The sequence below is a fragment of the Salvelinus alpinus genome, chromosome 13, assembly GCF_045679555.1.
Source record: "Salvelinus alpinus chromosome 13, SLU_Salpinus.1, whole genome shotgun sequence".
NCBI lineage: Eukaryota > Metazoa > Chordata > Actinopteri > Salmoniformes > Salmonidae > Salvelinus > Salvelinus alpinus.
The window spans coordinates 28,706,106-28,732,236 of record NC_092098.1 but is presented as its reverse complement, the minus strand read 5'-3'; the positions used below and the strand labels follow the sequence as shown (position 1 = coordinate 28,732,236).

General features: G+C 42.4%; 1 protein-coding gene across 3 annotated transcripts in view; it reads right to left on the bottom strand.

Annotated features, from left to right (window-relative positions):
- Positions 1–891: 891 nt before the first annotated feature.
- The window catches only part of LOC139537492 (G protein-coupled receptor kinase 6-like), a 42,239-nt gene continuing 16,999 nt past the window's right edge, over positions 892–26,131 (bottom strand). Inside the window, exons 3-16 of one of the 3 annotated variants that reach the window (XM_071338861.1) lie at positions 22,076–22,188; positions 20,317–20,394; positions 19,988–20,088; positions 19,280–19,372; positions 14,529–14,592; positions 13,951–14,091; positions 10,939–11,129; positions 10,422–10,459; positions 9,467–9,556; positions 8,936–9,144; positions 8,441–8,578; positions 7,934–8,071; positions 6,377–6,511; positions 892–4,386 (exon numbers count right to left, since the gene is read on the bottom strand). In XM_071338861.1, coding sequence (XP_071194962.1) covers positions 4,336–4,386; positions 6,377–6,511; positions 7,934–8,071; positions 8,441–8,578; positions 8,936–9,144; positions 9,467–9,556; positions 10,422–10,459; positions 10,939–11,129; positions 13,951–14,091; positions 14,529–14,592; positions 19,280–19,372; positions 19,988–20,088; positions 20,317–20,394; positions 22,076–22,188 — 1,580 coding nt within the window. In that variant the 3' untranslated portion in view covers positions 892–4,335. Of the gene's footprint in view, positions 4,387–6,376; positions 6,512–7,933; positions 8,072–8,440; positions 8,579–8,935; positions 9,145–9,466; positions 9,557–10,421; positions 10,460–10,938; positions 11,130–13,950; positions 14,092–14,528; positions 14,593–19,279; positions 19,375–19,987; positions 20,089–20,316; positions 20,395–22,075; positions 22,189–26,131 lie in introns of those variants that run through there. The other 2 variants (XM_071338862.1, XM_071338863.1) reach the window with 2 other exon arrangements.

Below are 26,131 nucleotides of genomic sequence, written 5' to 3'. Positions count from 1 at the left end.
CTCATAAGCCCAATAGTTGCCCTCGGATCAGAGGAATTTTCCTTTGGTCTAATGGTTAAAACTTAATTTTGGTTCTCGAACGAGAGCTACTGGTCACAAATCCCACCTGTTACACAGGCAACTGTCATCTACACTGAACAAAAATATAAACGAAACATGTAAAGTGTTGGCCCCATGTTTCATGTGCTGAAATAAAAGATCCCAGAAATTGTTCATATGCACAAAAAGCTTATTACTTTCAAATTTTGTGCAGAAATGTGTTTACATGACTGTTAGTGAGCATTTCTCCTTTGCCAAGATAATCCATCCACCTGACAGGTGTGGCATATCAAGAAGCTGATTAAACAGCATGATCATTACACAGGTGCACCTTGTGCTGGGTACAATACCACTCTAAAATGTGCTGTTTTGTCATACAACAGATGCCTGAAGTTGAGGAAGCGTGCAATTGGCATGCTTGTTCATATGCACAAAAAGCTTATTACTTTCAAATTTTGTGCAGAAATGTGTTTACATGACTGTTAGTGAGCATTTCTCCTTTGCCAAGATAATCCATCCACCTGACAGGTGTGGCATATCAAGAAGCTGATTAAACAGCATGATCATTACACAGGTGCACCTTGTGCTGGGTACAATACCACTCTAAAATGTGCTGTTTTGTCATACAACAGATGCCTGAAGTTGAGGAAGCGTGCAATTGGCATGCTGTCCAGCCATGATTGCGCCCCTGCCCAGTCATGTGAAATCCATAGATTAGGGCCTAATGAATGTATTTGAATAGACTGATTTTCTTATATGAGCTGTAATTGAGTAAAATCGTTGAAATTGTTGCATGTTGCGTTAATATTTTTGTTCGTTTGCAAGATTGAATTACACAAGACACGCCAAAGCTAAACAAAAAAAGTTTTATTGAAGTAAAATACTTTGTTACATGGTTTGATTGGCCATGAATAATGTACATTTTCACAGGCACCTACGGAGACAGGTTAGAGGCAGACAGTACGAGTTGATAGAAGGGAAAGAGAGAACAAAAGAGCTCAAACAAACATCACATCAGAGTGATACATAGCATGTACATGGCACATGTTCACATCTTCATCATCCTCATTATTATCATCATCGAGTCCACTTTCATCATTGTCAACATATGATCTTGATCATCATCATTACTATCCTCTCGGTTGCTTCCATTTGGCATGTAAACACAGTAGGACAACAGAGACCTACGTAATGGTCTCTAGTGACACACAGTATGACATTTGGCCTTGCAGAAGACAGTGTGGGAAGGCAATGGAGTCAGAGGAAGTTAACATGAATAAAGTCTCCAACCTTCCTGAGCTCAGGGAGGTATCACACATGCAACGTAACAAAAGTGGGGACGTGGACTTAGATACAATTTATCAGACAAAGAATACTAAGTGCTTGATTTAATATGGTATTTAAAGGATATATGGACTTTCAGATACTTTTTCCCCCACCTCATACTCAAACATGTTCTCCAAGTGAAGTGTAACACAAAGTGTGCCTCCAAGGTGTGAGGGCTTAGTGCAGTCTGAACATAGTTGGCAAAATGTCAATGGCAACACACCAAAAACATTTACAGAACACAGAACACTGAAAGCAGTTAGGAGCGAACACATAGGTAAAAACATTGAGCACATGACAAAAATAAATAACTGAAATAAAATGTAGAAGTATTGTACAGGTAGATAAAGATGGCAGGATAATGTTAGGAAAGAAGCACCTTACTAAAGGCACGACCAGTTTGACTGCCTAGCATTAGCCTAGCATTAGCATACCCTAGCATTTCAGTTCAGCACATGGTGCACCAAATAGCTTTTTACAGCTGCTGTAGCTCACCAGAAAGGCTTGTAGAATCACAGAAGGTGTGTAACACAATATAACATAAACGCAGATAAATATTAAAAGCGTAAGTAAATGTCCCTGAACCCTTTAAAGTCAAAGTAAGGTATGTGACACATGAACTGGACAAGGCCATGACTTGACTGTCTGGCACTAACAGACGCTAACTGCCATTTTCACTTCACAGATAGTCTTTTCACATAGGGAACAGCGCTATAGTATTTAACTGACATTCCAAACTTTGAACAAGCATATCTCCTGTCCCGTTTGAGCTTGAATTGTTGTTAATAATTGGCTCAAGGGGGTGCAGCATCATTCGTGGGGAACATGTTTACTGTTGTTTTGATTTACATTTGATTGAGTTGTCAAATAACACGAATTCAATTATAAATCCAAAAATTTTATTTAGGTTAAAACTTGGGTGAAAAAAAATACAGAATTTCGACATTGCTGACTTCTTGCAAATCCAATCAGTTTCCACGTTGAATTCAGTTATTGCCCAGTGGGTCTAATCCATTCTTTACTGAGTTAAAAATTAAGTATATGTTTGGTAAATTGAACTGTTCTCATACCCACTGTCAAAACCTGTTGCTTTGTGCTCTCCTGTTGGGCTTGGAATACTAACAGAGATTTAGACATCCTCCTGATGTTCCCGAGAACGTTCCAAGAACTCCCTTGTACAGTAGCACGTTCACTCATCATGACCAGGACAGAGAGTCTAGTACAGGGTTTCTCAAGCTAGGTCCTGGGGATCCCAAGGCATTCTCGTATGGGGTTTTCCCCTTACACTACACAGCTGATTCAAATAATCAACTAATCATCAAGCTTTGATTATTTGAATCAGCTGTGTAATGCTAGGGCAAAAACCAAAACATGTAACCCCGCGGGTCCCCAGGACAGACTTTGTGAAACACTGGTCTAGTGGTTATGGTAAAATATGGACACACACAAAACATCAGTGCATTGCAAGAAGACCATCCTCTCTCAATGTGTAAGCCTGGCTCAGGAGCACATTGTAAAGACAAGTCATAATAATCAGACTAGAAGTCCTGCTCTAGTATCACGGTGGAGCTGTTGATGTTGTGGTTTTAACTTTACACCGGTTAAAAAAAGTCATATTGCTAAATAAACAAAAGTAGCATAACTTTACACAGTACAGTACGGTATGGACTGGAATGTAGGCAAGTTCATCTGAGAATCACACACAATAAAACACAATTCAATGAGAGATGGGGATGGTAAGAGGAGTTTTGGAAGTCTCTTTCACTTCCGTTGGAGTGCCGAGGTTTTCATGGAGATGGCTTAACCTCTCTGTAACCCCTCCCTTCACCTTTGACCCCTCTTCCTCAGTCTGATAGAGTCTCTGGTAAGGAGGGTTCAGTGGGGGATACCATAGTCTCATTGTCTGTCAGGGAGCTCAGTCCTATTATAGTCCCACATCCACAAGGAGAATCCCACTGAGTTACATAATGCACAGACACACATCAGCATAGCAAAGGAACACATGAGGTACAACAGCGGCAGAGGAGACTGGAGAGAGAGAGAGAGAGAGAGAGGCAGCATGGTCTGAAGCACCTTGAATGGGAAGGACTTAATTATTCAAATATTTTGAGGATTAAAACAAACCAGTTTGGTCATAAATGCACCGCTAAATTAAACTCAGGAGCTCTGTGACAAAAGTGTAGCAATCTAGAGGATGCCATGGTAGAGGAAACTCCAAGGCCATTCTCGGCTATCCACGTGTTACAAAAAGGTCCCTTTTGGCAATTGAATTACTGTACAATAACGCAGGGCGTTTTTAGAAAATTCCCTTCTCTAGCTCATAATGTGGTTGGGAACTAACATGCTTTTTACCTAAACCCAGATTCTTAGGAAGACACATTTAGGACTTTAGAGGTCACATATATGAAACACTTGTTTGCACTTGTGCACTTACATATGCATCATTCAGTCATATCTATTTGGCTTACATCAAATTTCTCTAGATAGAACCCTAAAATGTACATATACCTCATACTAAGAGTTCACCTCAGTCTTCAATTTCCTTTTAAGCCTACACTTCAAACAAATATCCTAATTTGATTGTCTAGAATTGCACAAAGTAAATATTAATAATATATATTTTGAATATACATTTCAAATAAAATAAAAATTGTAAGCAATCTGAGCCCAGTCGACACTTTTTATAAGACAAAGAAAAGGAGAAAGAAAAAGAAAAGAGGCTTGCGATATTGGCTGAGAACAACATCAACAGATGAGATGTGGGGGTGACAGTATGGTCACAGCTGTTGTTGCCATGCATGAAAATGTGGACGGATTCTGAATCATGATTACATTTAAATAACATGGACTTTATGGCTATATATTGAAAATATACATTCCAATATTTATATAGAACTATCTTAAAAATACAAATGTGCAAAATTTGTAAACAAATGAGATCCTCAGTGAGGCTGGGAGGAGGGTGCTCAGTCACAGCCTGGTGGGCTCCTCATCGCTGTCGCTGCAGTTCCCACAGCAGTCCTGACAGAGGGCGACAGAGAGCAGGCAATTATCAGGAGGCCCAAAGAGAAGTTCATGAGGACAAGTATTGATAAGGAGACAGGAAACCATTATGTAAGCTTTATGTAGAAGCTTACCATTATGTAAGCTTCAGGAGCATGATCTGACAATTCATCTCGATGGTTGACAGTCATCTCAAATAAAACTGTTACTCTGGACCCTGATCACTCTTGACGAACATATCAAGAATATTTCCATATTCCTAACATTGCAAAAATCTGAAACTTTTTGTCCAAAAATAATGCAGAAAAGCTAAGCCATGCTTCTGTCACTTATAGATTAGACTACTGCAATGCTCTACTCTCCGGGCTACCCGGATAAAGCACTAAATAAACTTCAGTTAGTGCTAAACACGGATGCTAGAATCTTGACTAGAACCAAACATTAGCTCATACTACTCCAGTGCTAGCCTCTCTACACTGGCTTCCTGTTAAGGCTAGGGCTGATTTCAAGGTTTTACTGCTAACCTACAAAGCATTACATGGACTGGCTCCTACCCATCTCTCCAATTTGGTCTTGCCGTACATACCTACACGTACACTACGGTCACAAGACGCAGGCCTCATTGTCCCTAGAATTTCTAAGCAAACAGCTGGAGGCAAGGTTTTCTCCTATAGAGCTCAATTGTTATGGAATGATCTGCCTATCCATGTGAGAGACGCAGACCCGTTCTCGACCTTTCAGTCTTTACTGAATACTCATCTCTTCAGTAGGTCCTATGATTGAGTGTAATCTGTCCCAGGTGTGCAAAGGTGAACGGCAAGGCTCTGGAGTGACGAACCGCCCTGCTGTCTCTGCCTTGCCAGCTCCCCTCTCTCCACTGGGATTCTCTGCCTCTGACCTATAACGGGGGCTGCGTCACTGGCTTACTAGTGCTCTTCCATGCCGTCCCTAGGAGGGGTGCATCACGTCGTGCCAGGCTTTTTTCGCTATACTCGACTTAAGTGGTTGAATCACTGACGTGATCTTCCCGTCGGGTTTTGCGCCCCCTCGGGCTCGTGCGGTGGAGGAGATCTTCGTGGGCTATACTCAGCCTTGTCTCAGGGTAATAAGTTGGTGATCTGTTGATATCCCTCTATTGGTGTGGGGGCTGTGCTTCGGCAAAGTTGGTGGGGTTATATCCTGCCTGGTTGGCCTTGTCCGAAGGTATCTTCGGAAAGGGACACAGTGACCCCGGAACCCGCCTGTCTCAGCCTCCAGTATCTATGCTGCAATAGTCTATGTGCCGGGGGGCTAGGGTCAGTCTGTCCTATTTGGTGAAATGTTCCTGTCTTATCTGGTGTCCTGTGTGAATGTATGTACGCTCTCTCGCTCTCTCCCTCTTCTCTTCTCTTCTGCTCTCCACCGTCCACCCCAACTGACATTTACTCCTGAGGTGCTAACCTGTTGCACCCTCTACAACCACTGTGATTATTATTTGACCCTGCTGTTCATCTATGAATGTTTGAACGTCTTGAAGAATGATCTGGCCTTAATGGCCATGTACTCTTATAATTTCCACCCGGCACATCCAGAAGAGGACTGGCCAAACCTCAGAGCCTGGTTCTTCTCAGAGCTTGGTTTCTTCCTAGGTTCCTGCCTTTCTAGGGAGTTTTTCCTAGCCACTGTCCTTCTATATCTGCATTGCTTGCTGTTTGGGGTTTTAGGTTGGGTTTCTGTATAAGAACTTTGTGACATCTGCTGAGGTAAAAAGGGCTATATTTGATATGATGTACTACAGTACCCATACTGCTCGTTGTGAGATCTTACACAGAGCATTATGGGTGATGTAGTACATCATGCTACAATAGGTGCATTCTGGTTTATCAAAACATACCCATAGTCAATAAGAATCCATACACCTACAGCCCAAAACATACAGAGACCTAACAAATCAAGTATAAAATATAATGTAGAATCTATGACACACACAACACTGAGGTTTTAGGTTTAATACGGTTGAGGATCTAACCTGTCTCCCAAAAAGCCTCTGCAGCAGCCCCTGTTTAGGAGCAGGCGAGGGCTGTCCTCTCCAGTCCAGGTCCGGGGGAACTGTCCCATCCGTATGAAACACGTTGAGCTCCTGAAAGCACTCGGACTCAATCATCTGGAACCAGAAAAAAACAATCCGATCACAACCTCAAACCCCAAATCCATAGTTTAACAGCTTCACTGATAAAGGGACATGTCAGGGTAAATAACAGCTTCACTGATAAAGAGACATGTCAAGGTAAATAACAGCTTCACTGATAAAGAGACATGTCAGGGTAAATAACAGCTTCACTGATAAAGGGACATGTCAAGGTAAATAACAGCTTCACTGATAAAGGGACATGTCAGGGTAAATAACAGCTTCACTGTTAAAGGGACATGTCAAGGTAAATAACAGCTTCACTGATAAAGGGACATGTCAGGGTAAATAACAGCTTCACTGATAAAGGGACATGTCAGGGTAAATAACAGCTTCACTGATAAAGAGACATGTCAGGGTAAATAACAGCTTCACTGATAAAGGGACATGTCAGGGTAAATAACAGCTTCACTGATAAAGAGACATGTCAGGGTAAATAACAGCTTCACTGATAAAGGGACATGTCAGGGTAAATAACAGCTTCACTGATAAAGGGACATGTCAGGGTAAATAACAGCTTCACTGATAAAGGGACATGTCAGGGTAAAAGACTTTGAGACGGCATACTAAACGGCACCCTATTACCTACATAGTGCACTACTTGGGCCCTGGTCAAAAGTACTGGACTACATAGGGAATAGGGTGCTTTTTGGGAAGCACACTGAGTATTTTTTGCCAGGATTTTGATCAGAACATCAGTATGATGAAAGTGAAGGCCATCTTGATAGGAAGGGGAAGAGAATGCACTAAAATAGGAGTAATTTGGCCAGTGTCTCTGTCGGCCATAGCTGATGGCAAAATAACTGACTGACACTTTTTGTCTTTGAAATTACTCAAAGTAAATGTGGTGTTTTAAATGGGCTGATGTCAAATCTAACCACATCAGTGATTCAGAAGACTTAATTTGATACTTTCTAAGGCTGTGTCCCAAATGGCCCTATACAGTGCACTACTTTTAACCAGAGCCCTGTGTCTTCTTGGTGCCAAAGCAGCTGTTTTGATACAAATCACAAGTTGCTTTTATAACCCACTGCTATCTCAATTGACCCAGTGTCCGTCTGTCTGTCTGAACTGCTACAGACAGTAGTAGCCTGCAGTATTCTCTGGACTACGACCCCATTAGCCTACAAAAACATATTTTCTGACCTCCTTAGTAAATATGGGTCTTTGTGGCTTGACCTAGTGCCTCTATATTGGGACTTTCCTAAATATTGCTCGGTTGTATACCTGGGGGATAGTGTCTAGCGTCTGCATACTGAGTGTCTTCATATTGCATGAGACAAGTTACAATTAATTGACTTGTCCAGGACGTTACGTGATGTGAAACAGGTTCATAGATGAAAAGATTGAGTACAGGTTGCTTCCTTTTGGTGCGTGTGTTATTGTGTGACCTCTGACCTCCATCTGCCAGGGGATGGACACGCTGCCTGTGGACACTTTACAGTAGAATGAGTCATCTTTGGGCTCCAACTCCACCCCCTTGACCGTGGAGAACTGCTCGATGTCCAGCACGTCCTTACAGTAAATGGCCTGGGGCTGGGGAAGCAAACAACAATGTATGTCTGCTGTACATCCTGTGTTGCATGCACTGTACATTTATGTAATCATGTGCTTGTGCTCTGACAATGCCTTCTTAACTACTCTCGAGGGGATTAATCAGGACATATGGCATATAAACACATCCGTGCACATACACTATAACATCAACAAGTGGAGGCAGCTGATTCATCCTATACGAGAAGACTACCATAGAAAGACCAACACGCTAGATGTTTCATGTCATGACAGCGTCACTACACAGTGATATTCTTGGATGTGTCACTCTTGGAATCTATCCAAATGATGCATTAGGGATGATGACATCTGTACAGTAAACAGATTGGATCACACAGTGTGTGTCCTTACATCAGGGGTGAAGGGGGCCTTCAGCCTGCCAGCTTTCAGCCTCTTGAAGTTGATGGATCGGAAGATGGGGTGGGCCTTCACCTCCGTAGCCCCCTCCCCCTGGCAGCCCAGCCTCTCACTGGGCTCTTTGGCCAGCAGCTGGGCAGAGACATGAGAGAGTGACAGCAGTGTTACTAAGCAACAAAGTAAATATGTTATGCTGTTATACTGTTGAATTATGCACTGATCTGCTGTATGTGTTTGGAGTTAGTTTTAAAATCATGACAGATAACCTTCTTTGCTTATGATATAACAAGCCATAGAAAACCTGAATAAAAGCGTCCTTCATGCATGTACGTCATGAATGCAAATCTCTTGAAAACATGACGCTGCCTTCACAAATAAATTATTACCCATAAGATATATTTTGATATGCAAAGCAAATGCCTGTGCTAATCGACAACAAAGCATGATCCCATGTTGTGTACAATATGAGGAGGTACTGTAGTCAGGTACCATTTTGCAGAGGGACTTGGCGTCCTCTGAGAACTTGTCTGAGTACTCCTCCTCCACGTCTCTGACCAGCCTCTCCACGTCCTCACGTTTGATCTTCTTCTTGCGCTGCTGGAAGGGAGACTGGCCCTCGATCATCTCATACAGCAGACAGCCCAGCGCCCACCAGTCTGGGCTGAATGTGTAGCGCTCATTCTTCACCACCTCTGGAGCTGACACACACACACACACACACACACACACACACACACACACACACACACACACACACACACACACACACACACACACACACACACACACACACACACACACACACACACACACACACACACACACACACACACACACACACACATTAGGATGATCGGCACACAGACACACATGCACGTGTATACACACGTAGACACATGTACACCCAGAGACATGATTACAAATAATGAAAGTACCATTTACATTTGTACTGTTCATTATACAGTACAGTAACAGTATTTGAAAAAAAGTGTTGAATATCTTTTGCTGAATGGTGCTTACCCATGTACCCTACAGTGCCCACCCGACCCTTGATGGTCTCTTCCTCGGGAACGTGGACTGCCAAGCCCAGGTCTGATATCCGGATATGACCTAAAGGAACACGGCACAACACGCACCGTTACAGTACACCACGACCTAATGCTGAAACAGTTAACCTTATGTTATATCACATGCTATCCTCACAAAAGATGCATCTCAATCGAGATATCCGAATATGACATGAAACAACATACATACAGTATCACAAACACATTACATATAACACACCTCAACGCTGTGCCACTTAACCTTTTGTCATATGACATGCTATCCCCACAGATTATGCATATCAATGGATATGGCCAATCACGATGCAACAAAACAAGACATACAGTATTACATATAACACACTTCAACGCTGTGACACTCAACCATATGTCATATAACATGCTATCTCCAGTCTGGAGTCTGGACCACAGACTATGTATATCATGGCATCCTTGAGTAAATCAGATCTTATGAAAGCCAGATACCTTGGAAACCTTATGTTGTTTGCTAAAGAGCACTACTCAGTGGCCGCAGGCTTCACTGACAACTTTGAAAGAAAGCAGGAGCCCTCCGGTCTTGAGAGAGGTCTTTTGATAGACAATGTACTCCCTCTATTGGTGAATTACAGAACAACAGCCTCGGTTCACACATGCAGTAAGGCAGTAGTTACTGTACCAACTCTGGTTACAGAGAGCTATAGTGTGTGTAGGCTTTTGTTCCAGCCCATCACTAACACACCTGATATATTTTTCAATTAATCATCAAGAACTTGATTAGTTTAATCAAGTGTTTTAAAGTAGTGATCGACTGGACCAATAGCATTGTTCCAGGACCATGGGGTGGTCTCCAGGACCAGGGATGGTCCATAAAACATTTATTTACTTGTATAGTGGGCATTCATATTATTTCCATCTCTATCTTTACTCACCATGGTCATCCAATAGTATGTTTTCAGGCTTCAGGTCCCTGGAAAAAGACAGCAATACCAGGAGTTATAAAACCAATAACTAACTTCTATCTCTTCCATCAGCCTTGTGAGCAGCTGACAGACAGATTTACAAAACTTTGAAAGCTCTCTGCTCTTTGTCTTCCGTCTCTCTTTCTCTCTCCCAACGTCTTGCCATCTATCGTTCTCCCAATCTCTCACTCCCTCCTATCTATCTCTCTCTCCATCCACTCTGTAAGCTGATAATTGTGTAAACACTAAATATGCTCCATAAAGTTCCTGTAGCCTTGTACGCAGGAAGTCGAGTACCCGCTGAACCATTCTATCAGAACAGCCTTGTGTGTGTGTGTGTGCGCATTTCTGTGTGCGTGTTTGTTCCTGTATGTATGTGTGTGTGTGTGTGTGTGTGTGTGTGTGTGTGTGTGTGTGTATTTCTGTGTGTGTGTCTGTTCCTGTGTGTGAGTGTCCTGTGTGTGAGTGTGCCTGTGTGTAGCCTCACCTGTAGACGATCCTCTCTCTGTGCAGGTCCTCCAGGCCACAGGCCAGCTCTGCAGAGTAGAACACAGCCCTCTTCTCCTCGAAGCCGGCCTCTCCCATGTGGTAGATGTGGAACTTGAGGTCTCCCCCGTTCATCAGAGTCAGCACTAGACACAGAGCGTCCTTTGTCTCATATGCGTACGCTAGACTCACCTTCAAGACACACAGACAACATGGTCGTATTCATTAGGCACCAAACAGATGAAAACAAAACAAAACTGACTAAAATGTGGAGGGATTACCTGAACTTGTTCAATAAGAAGTGTTTTTTTTTGTATTTTGTTGCGAAATGTTTCGCTCATTCTGCTATGGTGTGCGCTAATGAATAGGACACTTGCCTAAGAGACCAGTTTGAAAATCATATTTCTACTACTTCTAATATACACAATTAACAAAGCTATGAGGTGGGAGAAGGAGAGTAGCATTTGTGGGAAACAGAATTAACATTTGGCCACTTTTGGCAAGCACATTGGACCATTTATTTGAACAACTAAAATATGTCGAAATTATGTGTGGGGTCACTTGAAATGAAAACAAACCCAACTGAATCAAACCCTGATGTTATCTTTTAATTAATAGTGTTCTTCTTCTTCTTATTATGATCTGATCTGAGTTATTAGACAGTAGTCTGGAAGAGCCATCTAGACTCAAATGGTCAACATTTTTATTGTTGCAGTCAAAAGCTGATAGTTTAGTTGTGGTCGACAGTTGAATTCATTGAGTTCAGTCAACTTTACATGTATATAAGGAAAAATGAGTAAGTGGTGCATCATATATGAATGTAGTTCAGTTGAATTACAATACAAAACATTAATAACACCTGCTCTTTCCAAGACAGACTGACCATGTGAATCCAGGGAAAAGCTATGGTCCCTTATTGATGTCACTTGTTAAATCTACTTCAATCAGTGTAGACGAAGAGGAGGAGACAGGTTAAAGAAAGATTTTTAAGCCATGAGACAATTGAGACATGGATTGTGTGTGTGCCATCCAGAGGATGATTGGGCAAGGCAAAAGATTTTAAGTGCCTTTGAACAGGGTATGGTAGCAACTCAATATTAGGAAGGTGTTCTTAATGTTTTGTGCACTCAGTGTATATTACATACAGTACCAGTCAAAACTTTGAAGAATCTTAAATATCAAATATATTTTGATTTGTTTAACACTTTTTTGGTTACTACATGAATCCATATGTGTTATTTCATAGTTTTGAAGTCTTCACTATTATTCTACAATGTAGAAAATTGTAAAAAATAAAGAAAAACCCTTGATTGAGTAGGTGTGACTGGTACAGTATACATACAGCTGAAGTCAGAAGTTTACATACACCTTAGCCAAATACATTTAAATAAAAAAAAATCACACCTTAGCCAAATACATTTAAATAAAAAGAAATCACAATTCCTGACATTTAATCAGAGTAAAAATTCCCTGTCTGAGGTCAGTTAGGATCACCACTTTATGTTAAGAATGTGAAATGTCAGAATAAAAGTTGAGAGAATTATGTATTTCAGCTTTTATTTCTTTCATCACATTCCCAGTGGGTCAGAAGTTTACATACACGCAATTAGTATTTGGTAGCATTGACTTTAAATTGTTTAACTTGGGTCAAACATTTTGGGTAGCCTTCCACAAGCTTCCCACAATAAGTTGGGTGAATTTTGGCCCATTCCTCCTGACAGAGCTGGTGTAACTGAGTCAGGTTTGTAGGCCTCCTTGCTCGCACACGCTTTTCAGTTCTGCCCACAAATTTTCTATAGGATTGAGGTCAGGGCTTTGTGATGGCCACTCCAATACCTTGACTTTGTTGTCCTTAAGCCATTTTGCCACAACTTTGAAAGTATGCTTGGGGTCATTGTTCTTCGGAAGACCCATTTGCGACCAAGCTTTAACTTCCTGACTGATGTCTTGAGATGTTGATTCAATATATCCACATCATTTTCCTGCCTCATGATGCCATCTATTTTGTGAAGTGCACCAGTCCCTCCTGCAGCAAAGCACCCCCAAAACATGATGTTGCCACCCCCGTGCTTCACGGTTGGGATGGTGTTCTTCGGCTTGCAAGCCTCCCCCTTTTTCCTCCAAACATAACAAGGACGAGGACATTTCTCCAAAAAGTACGATCTTTGTCCCCATGTGGAGTTGCAAACCGTAGTCTGGCTTTTTTTAATGGCGGTTTTGAAGCAGTGGCTTCTTCCTTGCTGAGCGGCCTTTCAGGTTATGTCGATATAGGACTCGTTTTACTGTGGATATAGATACTTTTGTACCTGTTTCTTCCAGCATCTTCACAAGGTCCTTTGCTGTTGTTCTGGGATTGATTTGCACTTTTCTTACCAAAGTATGTTCATCTCTATGAGACAGAACGCGTCTCCTTCCTGAGCGGTATGATGGCTGCGTGGTCCCATGGTGTTTATACTTGCGTACTATTGTTTGTACAGATGAACGTGGTACCTTCAGGCATTTGGAAATTGCTCCCAAGGATGAACCAGACTTGTGGAGGTCTACATTTAGACTTGTGGAGGTCTTGGCTGATTTCTTTTGATTTTCCCATGATGTCAAGCAAAGAGGCACTGAGTTTGAAGGTAGGCCTTGAAATACGTCCACAGTTAAACCTCTAATTGACTCAAATGATGTCAATTAGCCTATCAGAAGCTTCTAAAGCCATGACATAATTTTCTGGAATTTTCCAAGCTGTTTAAAGGCACTGTCAACTTAGTGTATGTAAACTTCTGACCCACTGGAATTGTGATACAGTGAATTATAAGTTAAATAATCTGTCTGTAAACAATTGTTGGAAAAATTACTTTTGTCATGCACAAAGTAGATGTTTGTTAACAAGAAATGTATGGAGTGGTTGAAAAACGAGTTTTAATGACTCCAACCTAAGTGTATGTAAACTCCCGACTTCAGCTGTACATATAGTATACATAATGTGACACATAGTAGGAGGTAAGTGGGTAGCTCATATACTTACTACAAACCTACTGTTGACTTTCTCTAGAATCTGCTTCTCATTCAAGGCCATGGACTCTCCTTTCCTCTTCTTGATCCTCTTCTTCTCCAACTTCTTACATGCGTACATCTTCCCTGTGGCACGCACCTGGCACGCACACACCTGACATGAAGAGTGGATGAAAGAGAGACAGAGAGAAGATAAATAGAGAAGGCAAGTTAACTGCATATTGTAGGTTTTTCATAGTTGAACACCACAATGTCTACTCTCGCCCAGTAAATACACTGTAATGGAGGCATGACCATGGCTCAGGCCATTTCACATGAGGAGAGCTCAAGAGGACACCAGTTAATGGCACTTGTATCCCAAAAACACACAAAGACATAGTTGATAATTACGTTTTGGGCCCATCAAATCACATCCACACTGAGGTCTTTGTTGGTCCTCGTTGATCATTTATAAATTCATCCCTTTAAGGGTCTGATGAGGAAGATTATAAGAGACCACTATCTTTATTTCTTATTATCCACTTGTAAAATATAATTCTAAATGAAAGGAAGCTTTAGTTAAGGAGACATAGAGACAGAGACAGACCTTACCTCACCGAAACCTCCCTTCCCTAATACCCTGTACTGTCGGAATGTGTTCTTAGTGACTGGCTGCCTGTGAGAACACAGAAAAAGGGTCAACACAATACAAAACAACAACTTTATTGTCCCTTGTGGGAAAATGTGCTCAACTTTATCGACATACATTGATTGTACCGCAGCAATGCATCTGAACATACACATTTGACTTTGTAAGTCACTTTTACAAAATGTTTGCTTTAAAAACACTATTCTGTCAAAGGACAGCAATAGGGGGAATAAAACCCTCTTGTTTAATACGTTCTGTCTTATCTTGTAAATCGACTTGAGTTCGGCCCAACACCAAAGACCAGATAGGACTAGTTTCTTAAGGCCTTTAACAAAGTGTTGGCATATTTACTGTGAGTCAAAGTTGCATCCCAAATGGGACACTATTCCCTATATAGTGCACTTCGTTTGACTAGAGCCCTATGGGTCCTGGTCAAAAGTTGCGCACTATAAAAAGGGAATAGGGTGCCATTTGGGATACATTACTGTGAGTCAAAGTTGCATCCCAAATGGGACACTATTCCCTATATAGTGCACTTCGTTTGACTAGAGCCCTATGGGCCCTGGTCAAAAGTTGCGCACTATAAAAAGGGAATAGGGTGCCATTTGGGATACACACCTTGATGAAAGAGTAAGGTTAAACTTATCTCTTTAGTCACACCGATGACTCTTATAGGAAGACCATTGCATAAGCCTTGCCTCTGCTAGGCTGGAGAGTGGAGACATGTTCTGTTTGCTAATGTATTAAATATAGAGACCAGGACTCATGTATTCACATAAATAAATCTGTTCCCCAAAGGACTTATTTGCATACCATGCATGATAGGCCTGCTGGGATAAAGGTCTTTAAATGACCCATATAGGACACAGCAATGACTATGGATATGAACAAAACCAAAACTGGAATGCGCAATAATGACTGTATAAAATAAATAATTTAAATACTGAGCTATATAGTATGCTCAAAACAATTGGGAAGTTATGCTATTTTATAATAATACAAATTGCTCAGAATTTTTTGTTGTTGTGATTTTGTTTAATTAGTCATATTTTTTTCTCAAAGGTAGGGTTAAAAATGATTGACACCCATAAAGATTCTTATAAATAAAGTAGTCAAAAGTTTAGTATTTGTTCCCATATTCCAAGCACGCAATAACTACATAAAGGTTGCGACTCTACAATCTTGCTGAATGCATTTGCAGTTTGTTTTGGTTGTGTTTCTGATTATTTTGTGCCCCATAGAAATGAATGGTAAATAATGTAGTGTCATTTTGGAGTCACTTTTATTATAAATAAGAATAGAATATGTTTCTCAACACTTTACATTAATGTGGACACTACCATGATTACGGATATCATGATCAAAGATCATAGCCCCAAGACATACTAACCTCCCAGTTATTGGTAAGCATTGGCGTCAACATGGGCCAGCATGGAACGCTTTTGGCACCTTGCCCCAACACATTTCTTCATGTTTTGTACACTAAGCAGAGTGACCAAAGACACAGCCCCACTAAGTTGTAGAGGGTACAGTGCCTTCGGAAAGTATTCAGACCCCTTGACTTTTTCCACATTTTGTTACGTTACAGCCTTATTCTAAAATTGATTAAATATTATTTTCTCAGCAAATCAAATAAAATGTTATTTGTCACATACCCCGAATACAACAGGTGTAGACCTTACAGTGAAATGCTTACTTACAAGCCCTTAATCAACAATGTTGTTTTAAGAAAAATAAGTGTTAAGAAAGTATTTACAAAAATAAACAGAAGTAATAAAAAAAAAAAAATAATAATAATAATTAAAGAGCAACAATAATGCTAATAATCCGGGCAGCCATTTGATTAGCCATTCAGGAGTCTTATGGCTTGGGGTAGAAGCTGTTAAGAAGCCTTTTGGACCTCAACTTGGCACTCCGGTACCGCTTGCCGTGCGGTAGCAGAGAGAACAGTCTATTACTAGGGTGGCTGGAGTCTTTGGCAATTTTTAGGGACTTTCTCTGACACCACCTGATATAGAGGTCCTGGATGACAGAAAGCTTATCCCCAGTGATGTACTGGGCCGTACGCACTACCCTCTGTAGTGCCTTGCGGTCGGAGGCCGAACAGTTGCCATATCAGGCGGGAATGCAACCAGTCAGGATGCTCTCGATGGTGCAGCTGAAGAACTGTTTGAGGATCTGAGGACCCATGCTAAATCGTTTCAGTCTCCTGAGGGGGAATAGGTTTTGTCGTGCCCTCTTCACAACTGTCTTGGTGTGTGTGTGGACCATGATAATTAATTGGTGATGTGGAAACCAAGGAACTTGAAGCTCTCAACCTGCTCCACAACAGCCCCGTCGATGAGAATGCTCGGCCCTCCTTTTCCTGTAGTCCACAATCATCTCCTTTGTCTTGATCACATTGAGGGAGAGGTTGTTATCCTGGCACCACACTGCCAGGTCTCTGACCTCCTCCCTATAGCCTGTCTCATCGTTGCCGTGATCAGGCCTACCACTGTTGTGTTGTCGGCAAACTTAATGATGGTGTTGGAGTCATGCTTGACCATGCAGTCATTGGTGAACAGGGAGTATAGGAGGGGACTGAGCACGAACCTCTGAGGGGCCCCCATGTTGAGGATCAGCATGGCATATTTGTTGTTACCTACCCTTATCACCTGGAGACAGCCCGTCAGGAAGTCCAGGATCCAGTTTCAGAGGGAGGTGTTTAGTCCCAGGGTCCTTAGCTTAGCGATGAGCTTTGAGGGCACTATGATGTTGAACGCTGAACTGTAGTCAATGAAAAGCATTCTCACGTAGGTGTTCCTTTTGTCCAGGTGGGAAAGGGCAGTGTGAAGTACAACAGAGATTGCGTCGTCTGTGGATCTGTTGGGGTGGTATGCAAATTGGAGCGGGTCTAGGGTTTCTGGGATAATGGTGTTGATGTGAGCCATGACCAGCCTTTCAAAGCACTTCATGGCTACAGACGTGAGTGCTACAGGTCAGGATTCATTTAGGCAGATTACCTTAGTGTTCATGGGCACAGGGACTATGGTGGTCTGCTTGAAACATGCTGGTTTTACAGACTCGGTCAGGGACAGGTTGAAAATGTCAGTGAAGACACTTGCCAGTTGGTCACAGTCGTCTGGAACATATTCCAGTCTGTGCTAGCGAAACAGTTCTGTAGCTTAGAATCTGCATCATCTGACCACTTCCGTATTGAGCGGAATCTACACACAATACCCCATAATGACAAAGGGAAAACAGGTTTTTAGAAATGTTTGCAAATGTATAAAAAAAACTAAATAGAAATAGCTTATTTACAAAAGTATTCAGACCCTTTGCTATGAGACTCGAAATTGAGCTCAGGTGCATCCTGTTTCCATTGATCATCCTTGAGATATTTCTAGAACTTGATTGGAGTCCACCTGTGGTAAATTCAATTGATTGGACATGATTTTCAAAGGAACACACCTGTCTATATAAGGTCCCACAGTTGACAGTGCATGTCAGAGCAAAAACCAAGCCATGAGATCGAAGGAATTGTCTGTAGAGCTCCGAGACATGATTTTGTCGAGGAACAGATCTGAGGAAGGGTACCAAAACATGTCTGCAGCATTGAAGGTCCCCAAGACACAGTGGCCTCCATCATTCTGAAATGGAAGAAGTTTGGAACCACCAAAACTCTTCCTAGAGCTGGCCGCATGGGCAAACTGAGCAATCGGGGGAGAAAGGCCTTGGTCAGGGAGGTGACCAAGAACCCGATGGTCACTCTGATAGAGCTATAGAGTTCCTCTGTGGAGATGGGAGATTCTTCCAGAATGATAACCATCTCTGCAGCACATCTGGAGGAAACCTGGCACCATCTCTACGGTGAAGCATGGTGGTGGAAGCATCATGCTGTGGGAATGCTTTTCAGCGGCAGGGACTGGGAGACTAGTCAGGATCGAGGGAAAGATGAACGGAGCAAAGTACAGAGAGATCCTTGATGAAAACCTGCTCCAGAGCGCTCAGGACCTCAGACTGGGGTGAAGGTTCACCTTCCAACATGACAAGGACCCTAAGCACACAGCCAAGACAACACAGGAGTGGCTTCGGGACAAGTCTCTGAATGTCCTTGAGTGGCCCAGCCAGAGCTTGGACTTGCACCTGATCGAACATCTCTGGAGAGACCTGAAAATAGCTGTGCAGAAACGCTCCCCATCTAACCTGAAATAGCTTGAGAGGATCTGCCGAGAAGAATGGGAGAAACTCCCCAAATACAGGTGTGCCAAGCTTGTAGCGTCATACCCACAAAGACTCAATGCTGTAATCACTACCAAAGGTGCTTCAACAAAGTACTGAGTAAAGGGTCTGAATACTTATGTAAATGTGATATTTCTGTTTTCAATTTTTTATAAATTAGAAAAACTTTCTACAAACCTGTTTTAGTTCTGTCATTTGGGGGTATTGTGTGTAGATTGATGAGGAGAAAAAACAATTTAGTCAATTTTAGAATAAGACTAACATAACAAAATGTGGAAAAAGTCAAGGGGTCTGACTACTTTCTGAAGGCACTGTATATGGAGGCGGTGTGAAGTAACAGTAACAGTAACATTTAATCACTTGCACTGTGTAGGGGTTTTCTCAGTCTTATAAGTCTGTCTGTCTGTCTGTCTGTCTGTCTGTCTGTCTGTCTGTCTGTCTGTCTGTCTGTCTGTCTGTCTGTCTGTCTGTCTGTCTGTCTGTCTGTCTGTACCTCTCCAGCCACTTCCACTGCAGGAATCGGTTATAGTACATGCTGTCGATGTAGTCTGCGAAGGGAGCCACACTCAGGTAGTCATGGATCAGTCTAAAACAGAGGACAGAGAGACAGAAGGCAGTCAGAAAACAGACAGCCCACTAACTGGGCCTCCTTAAGGCCCAGAGTTTTTCCTGGTCAGGTCACATGGTCAAGAAGAGCCCCATGCCCTACACATATACCATGCTGCTACGCCATGGGCCCATCTCTCTGACTACTATACCCCAAACATCAGTTCACATCTAATTAACCACAACCAGAGGCAGCAATGACACAAAGGGTCTGTTCAGGGTCGTAGTGTTGTTGGAACAGTTGTGAGAATGTTCCAAAATAGAAACAATGCTGAACGGAATGGTGGGTGATTGAAGTGGCTAAGGGTGATTAATTAGAACAATATTCATCAGCAGCCACATACCCTCAACATGCTATTGACACACCTAGTGTGGACAACTGTTCAGAGGATGTTGCACAATGCAGTAGGCAGTTTATAGGAAAACTCACTGAAAATTACCCTTTATTCTTAACTGACTTCCTTTGTTGAATAATGGTGAAATTATCTTAAAATATCGACCTTTTCTGATCTTGAATACATCCCATATGCTGAGTAAGTACTGTACGTTAGTGTATTCTCTGTTACTGTGTTTCTGTGTTGAGAGACAGACTCACCTGGTGCACTCATTGAAGAGTTCTTTACAGGGCTCCTGCTCCAGCCTCTCTGTAAACTGACCCACCATGTCCTCCCCCAACTCAGGAATGTGATCCTCTGACTACAGGGCGATGGAACACAATACAACGTGAATTACGTATATATGACATCATAGACCCAGATTAAGCCCACTCCTGGATTAAAAAGCATGCTCGATGGAGTATCTCAATTGAAAGTGATTTTTAGTCCAGGAATAGGTTTAGTCTGGGTCTGGGAAACCACACATCAACATTATTGAATATTTGACATCAAATCACTCATTGCCTGAGAATAGGTTATTCTACTGTACCTTTGGGCTGAAGTACTTGTCTAGGAGCTCCTGAGCACACTCCCTCCTCTTCTCATCTGGACTGACCTCATACTCTGCCTGGTGGGGGGAAGAAACAGTAACATACATTATTCAAACAGATGCACAAGCACACACCTGTACAGTGATATCTGCTCCAATAGGTCAGTTCTACCTTTTCCACTATAGCTAGTAGCCTACAATCACAGTACTTTCTGTACAACCTCTAATGGTACTAGGACCACGTTACCAAATCACTGTAGTAGGCATGAAATAGAAAAATACTTTTTGAATCAAAAGAGGTATTACCAATAAGAACATTGTTTATTTCATCATAAAATGTTTTGGTTTCATGCCTACTGAATACAACCCAGGCCTACTGTAAGTACCTCCCTAGTACACTACAGCACAGCACACTACAGCACAGTTCTACAGAGTCACTCACCTGGGTCCCACTCCTAACCACCATTTTGATTCATAGTTCTCTCTGGGTTGTTGATTCCTAAATATCGCCAAGTACAACAGCATCAGGCCCTTGTGTCATGCCATCCTCCACCCTCCATCCAGCAGCATGAGTTACAGTACGCTAAGAGCCTCACTCTAAAGTGCGTCCGCTGGACTCGCAGCACAACTTGTCCATAATGGTTAGTGACAGTTCAGACGGTTCAAATCTCATTTGCTCTCTCTCATGTAGCCCAGGCTCTGTGAGAGGCAGGAAGGAGACAGTGCAGTAAAAGGACGTGCTCACTACTTATGAAGTCGGAGAAGACTGTCTGCTATCTCTTATTTCACAAAGTCAGCCATCTATTCATCATTCTACTTCCATTGACTATTTTCGCTGTGCTAGTAGCATCCTCCTATTAAGCCTTTTTCTACTTGTAGGCTTTTGCATTTGTTAATAAACCAGAGGATCTAGCTACAACAACACTCCTCAGATCAACATACACGTGTGCCAGTTATAATGTGTTAGAGGGAAGGAGGTAAAGTGGATAGGTCATGACTGAGTGTGTGTGAATGCGTGCATGCAGGAGTGAGTGTGGTGTATGTGTGTATATGTGTGCTCCAGAACAATATATTAGAAGAATGCCACGGTGGTCAGCCAGGGTGGAGAAAGGAAGTTCAGGTTTATCATTGAGCCATTAGGAGGGGGCTCTGAACAACAAACACCCTGGTAGGCTACCCCACTCCCCCCTCACCCTCCAACACTGCCCTCCCCTCTACCCCCCCAGGGACTGGGTAGGAAGAACACCACAAATGTGACCTAAACATTCTTCCACAAGAGCGTAGCGCGGGGCACATTCACTGAGAAAGAAGAGGAGGGGGGAGGGGCAGCGGAGGGTGGTATAATGACTTTTCTCCCAGAAGTCACGAGTTCCTGTATTCCATTAGCTACTAACCTCCCCTCCGACCCTTCCCTTCCCTCCCCTCCCCTCCTACCCTTCCCTTCAACCCTTCACCTCCCCTCCGACCCTTCCCTCCCCTTCCCTCCTTTCCTTTCCTACCCTTCCCTCCCCTTCTACCCTTCCCTCCCCTCCTATCCTTCTACCCTTCCCTCCCCTCCTACACTTCCCTTCACTCCTACACTTCCCTTCCCTCCTACACTTCCCTTCCCTACTACACTTCCCTCCCCTCCTACACTTTCCCCTAATACTTGAGAACTTTAGATACATCTAGATAAGCCAATTCAGAGTCCTTCTGAAGATGTGCATCTCGAGGAAAAACAAACACAAGCGTTTTAATCCTGCCTGTCTGTCTTTCTTACCACAGCGTCCAGAAATTTGACACAGCGTCTCAGCTCAGCCCGGGTTTCACAGAACTGCCGAAAGAGCGTGCGTCCGATTGGCTGCCGCTCACAAAGGCTGATGTAGTCTTTCTCTGTTGAAGGACACAAGACAAGACATAGAGGGAGTCAATGAGGGCCTCTCTCAGGGTAGAATGAAAACACTCAAGCACAAAAACACACATTAGAAGTTGGGCTGATGTATAGAAATATATACTGTGCATAATACATGTGCTCACGCCTACTCAAATGCATTTGTGCACTTAAACACATTGTATACACACACTCAGAGCATATTAGCAAATGTATGAGTACTATGGTATCAAACTATTCCTATACACCTCTGCCTAACCACTCTCTGTAGGTGGAGAAATGGTAATGAATGAGGCCTAAACATACCCAACACACACAGAACAATCTCATCTTCAACTACTTAAACTAAACAGAAATGGTCCATCATCTCCTCACACATGTAAACAGTAATATATAGAGGTATTCTACATGTATGCATGTATCCAAGTTATTAGGCCCCATTTCCCCTTTACCCTATGTGTGTGTGTGTATGTGTGTGTGTGTGTGTGTGTGTGTGTGTGTGTGTGTGTGTGTGTGTGTGTGTGTGTGTGTGTGTGTGTGTGTGTGTGTGTGTGTGTGTGTGTGTGTGTGTGTGTGTGTGTGTGTGTGCGTGCGTGTGCGTGCGTCGTGTCTGGTGAATAACAAATTGCCAGAGGGAAACGGCGATTTGCATCTGTGGCTCAGGTAGACACAAAGGATATCCAGGAGGCTGTATGATGGATCCAGGAGGACGTGTGCAGGTGGCCGTTATTGATAGCAACCGTGACTAAATACATTGAGAGCTACTCCAAGCTCGTCTCGGTAACCAGAGAGCAGCTGTAGACACATACCAGCACACGTGCACATGCACACCGCTATAGCTAGCTGTTCATAAAGACGACGGCAGAGAATGTTCCTTTTTCATTCTCTGAATACGCAAAAGGAGAACATCCTTTGGTATTTTTCAGGGGCATACATTGTTTTGGAAGTGTTAGGCCTATATGTGCCGTAAGTTACCTTACATGCTCTCTACTCAAACACAAAAGCTCTACTGTGCCTTAATGAAATTCATTTAAGTTTATTTATAACTTAATTAATTTAGTTTTGTTAGAAGTTAATTCTGTTATGCGATAATACTGTAGAGATGTCCAGTGATGCACCCTAAGGTTTAAATCATGTTGCAGACTAATTTAGCAACACACTTTTCTTATTTGGGTCTACAATGTCTTATTTGTCATCGATCAAATTACAGATTTGCCCTTTAATGTCACTACAACAATAGAACTACCCATGTCTTTCCACTAAATCATTTTGATACATGCTCATGAGCTGTCGGTTGTTGTGGTTCTGTTGTGTATCTATAGGGCCCTATGTGCTCTGTCAGTGTATGTGGTCTCTGATTGGGTTCTGCAATGGAACGGTGAGGAGGACAAAACAAGATTTGACCCCCTAATGGCTGTTTCATAGAGATAATCGCATTAGCCACAATGCAATTTCATTCAGTCCTTGACAGAGGCTCTATTGACAGTAAGATAGTTGGAAGAGATCATGCAGATCCCCCTCTGAACCCTGGCCTTTCTCACATCTATTGTTGCTTTCAATGGATGGATGGTTTTTGGCCCTGTTACAAGACCACCTGACTCAACCAAAATGTGAGTCAGAAGATTGAGAGGAGAATTGAAGTCAGACAATAAATTCATCACTGCATTTGATGTCATTTAATAAATTCAACGACTATAAACTTGATTCCACAGGCTTCATGTTTACGTCAATGATGGGCTCTTAAAAACCGTGTAGTGATGTTCCAATTGTGAAATTCATCCCACAAGATCACAGCCATTAAAACAGTAAGCTATTTGGATTCTGCGACATATTGCATTGGGGCTGATAGCCTGATACTGCACTCTGCCTTGTTCCATCTTCTCTCTCTGCTTGCTGCTCTGACTATCAATAGGGGCAATTCTCTGATAACAGAGTAAAATGTATGGAGAGAGGAGGGAGGCAGAGAGTGTGAGCGGCAGTGTGGTAAACCTGAAGCCAGTGCTCATTAACAGTTACAGAGAGTGCACAATGCTTTATTGACTGCCGGACGATTGGATGGTTACTCCAGGCCACCCATGGAGACTAGAGGGTCCCTTATTAGGGCTGAAGCCTGGGAGGAGGAGGGGAGAGGAAGAGGAGCGGAAATGAGAAACGGGATTTCAGTCAGTGTCTCTCGTGTCTCTCTACCCCGTTGGGTGGTAAAGTGGCGTTAGTTTCCTGGGAGAGTGGAAGGACACAAAAATAAACTGGAGGTGTGCATGTGTTTTCTCCTGAGGGCATCAGCCTCTTTTTCTCTGTCAAGCCTCGCCGGTAAACATGGACGTTGAGGGTTTCCTGAGCCCCTCTCTCGCTCTCTTTCTCTACACTCTGTGCAAACTGCATTGGTAATTGGCCGCCTGTCTGTGTTTATCCCGCACAATCTCAGGGGGAGGTGGCTTTCTCTCTGTCGCTGTGTATCAGACAGCATCTGGTGAGGGTAAACACCAGGGAACAATGAGAGAAATCCACATGTCATCCACTCAGGCCTGTAATTATGCCCTATGCTGTACTGTATGTATCGTGCCTTCAGAAAGTATTCACAACCCTCGACTTTTTCTCAATTGAATTGAGATTTTGTGTTACTGGCCTACACACTATACCCCGTAATGTCAAAGTGGAATTATGTAGATTATTTATTTTTTGACCAATTTATTCTCAATGAAAAGCTGAAATGTTTTGAGTCAATAAGTATTCAACCCCTTTGTTATGGCAAGCCTTAAATAAGTTCAGGAGTAAAAATGTGCTTAACAATTCACATAAGAAGCTGCATGGACTCACTCTGTGTGCAATAATAGTGTTTAACTGTACCCCACATATACAATTATCTGTACAATTACCCCACATATACACATTTCAAACAAAGATTCAACCACAAAGACCACAGAGGTTTTCCAATGCCTCGCATAGAAGGGGCACTATTGGTATATAGGTAACATGTTTTCACTTTCAAAAATCTATTCAGGCTGTAACACAACAAAATGTGGAATAAGTCAAGGGGTGTGAATACTTTCTGTATGTCCGCAAAGCAACAGTAAATACTACAGTATTCAGTGTAGTGTTTTTGCAGACTTTAGCTGGCAAAAACAATATAGTGAATTATACAGTAAAGTCTGCAAAAACACTACAGTAAATACTATAGTATTTAACCATCGTATATCATAGTATTTTTTTCATGTGGGTAATCTCTACATTAAAATGGATACTTTGCGATTTTGGCAATGAATCTACTTTCCCAGAGTCAGATGAACTTGTGGATACCATTTTTACGTTCTGCGTGCAGTTTGAAGGAAGTTGCTAACTAGCGTTAGCGCAATTGCTAATTAGCATTAGTGCAATGACTGGAAGTCTATGGTGACTGCTAGCAAGCTAAAAACGACCTCCAACTTCATACTAGATGCAGAGACATAAAAGTGGTATCCATGAGTTCATCTGACTCTGGGGAAGTAGATAAGGGGATTTAAGTGAAACCAAATATTCAGAAATATCCTAAATGCACCATAGAAGAACTTGCATGAAGTGCTGATTTTACTTCCTGATTGAAGAAAGTTGAGCGTCAGCTGAAGTGCTGTACCACTGTACTCCAGTGGAGCACCAAGAGCGTAAGTGAACAATACACCACTACAGACTCAAGACTACTTCACCCGCATGTTTTCTACCACCACCATTCCCACAATTCAGCACAGCATGGCAAAACTGTCTGACAGCGATGAGATGTAGGCCTAGAAGCCAGCTTGGCCCTGTAGATCTAGCTGCTGTAGCTTGAAAGCACAGCAAAAAAATATATAATAATAATAATTTTTCATGGCCTCAGTGTGACAATATATTTTTTTAAAGATTTGAGAACAATCAATGTGTCTATTGTATGTATGGAAGGCCACAATAGGAGCTGGAGTCATAAACCAAAAG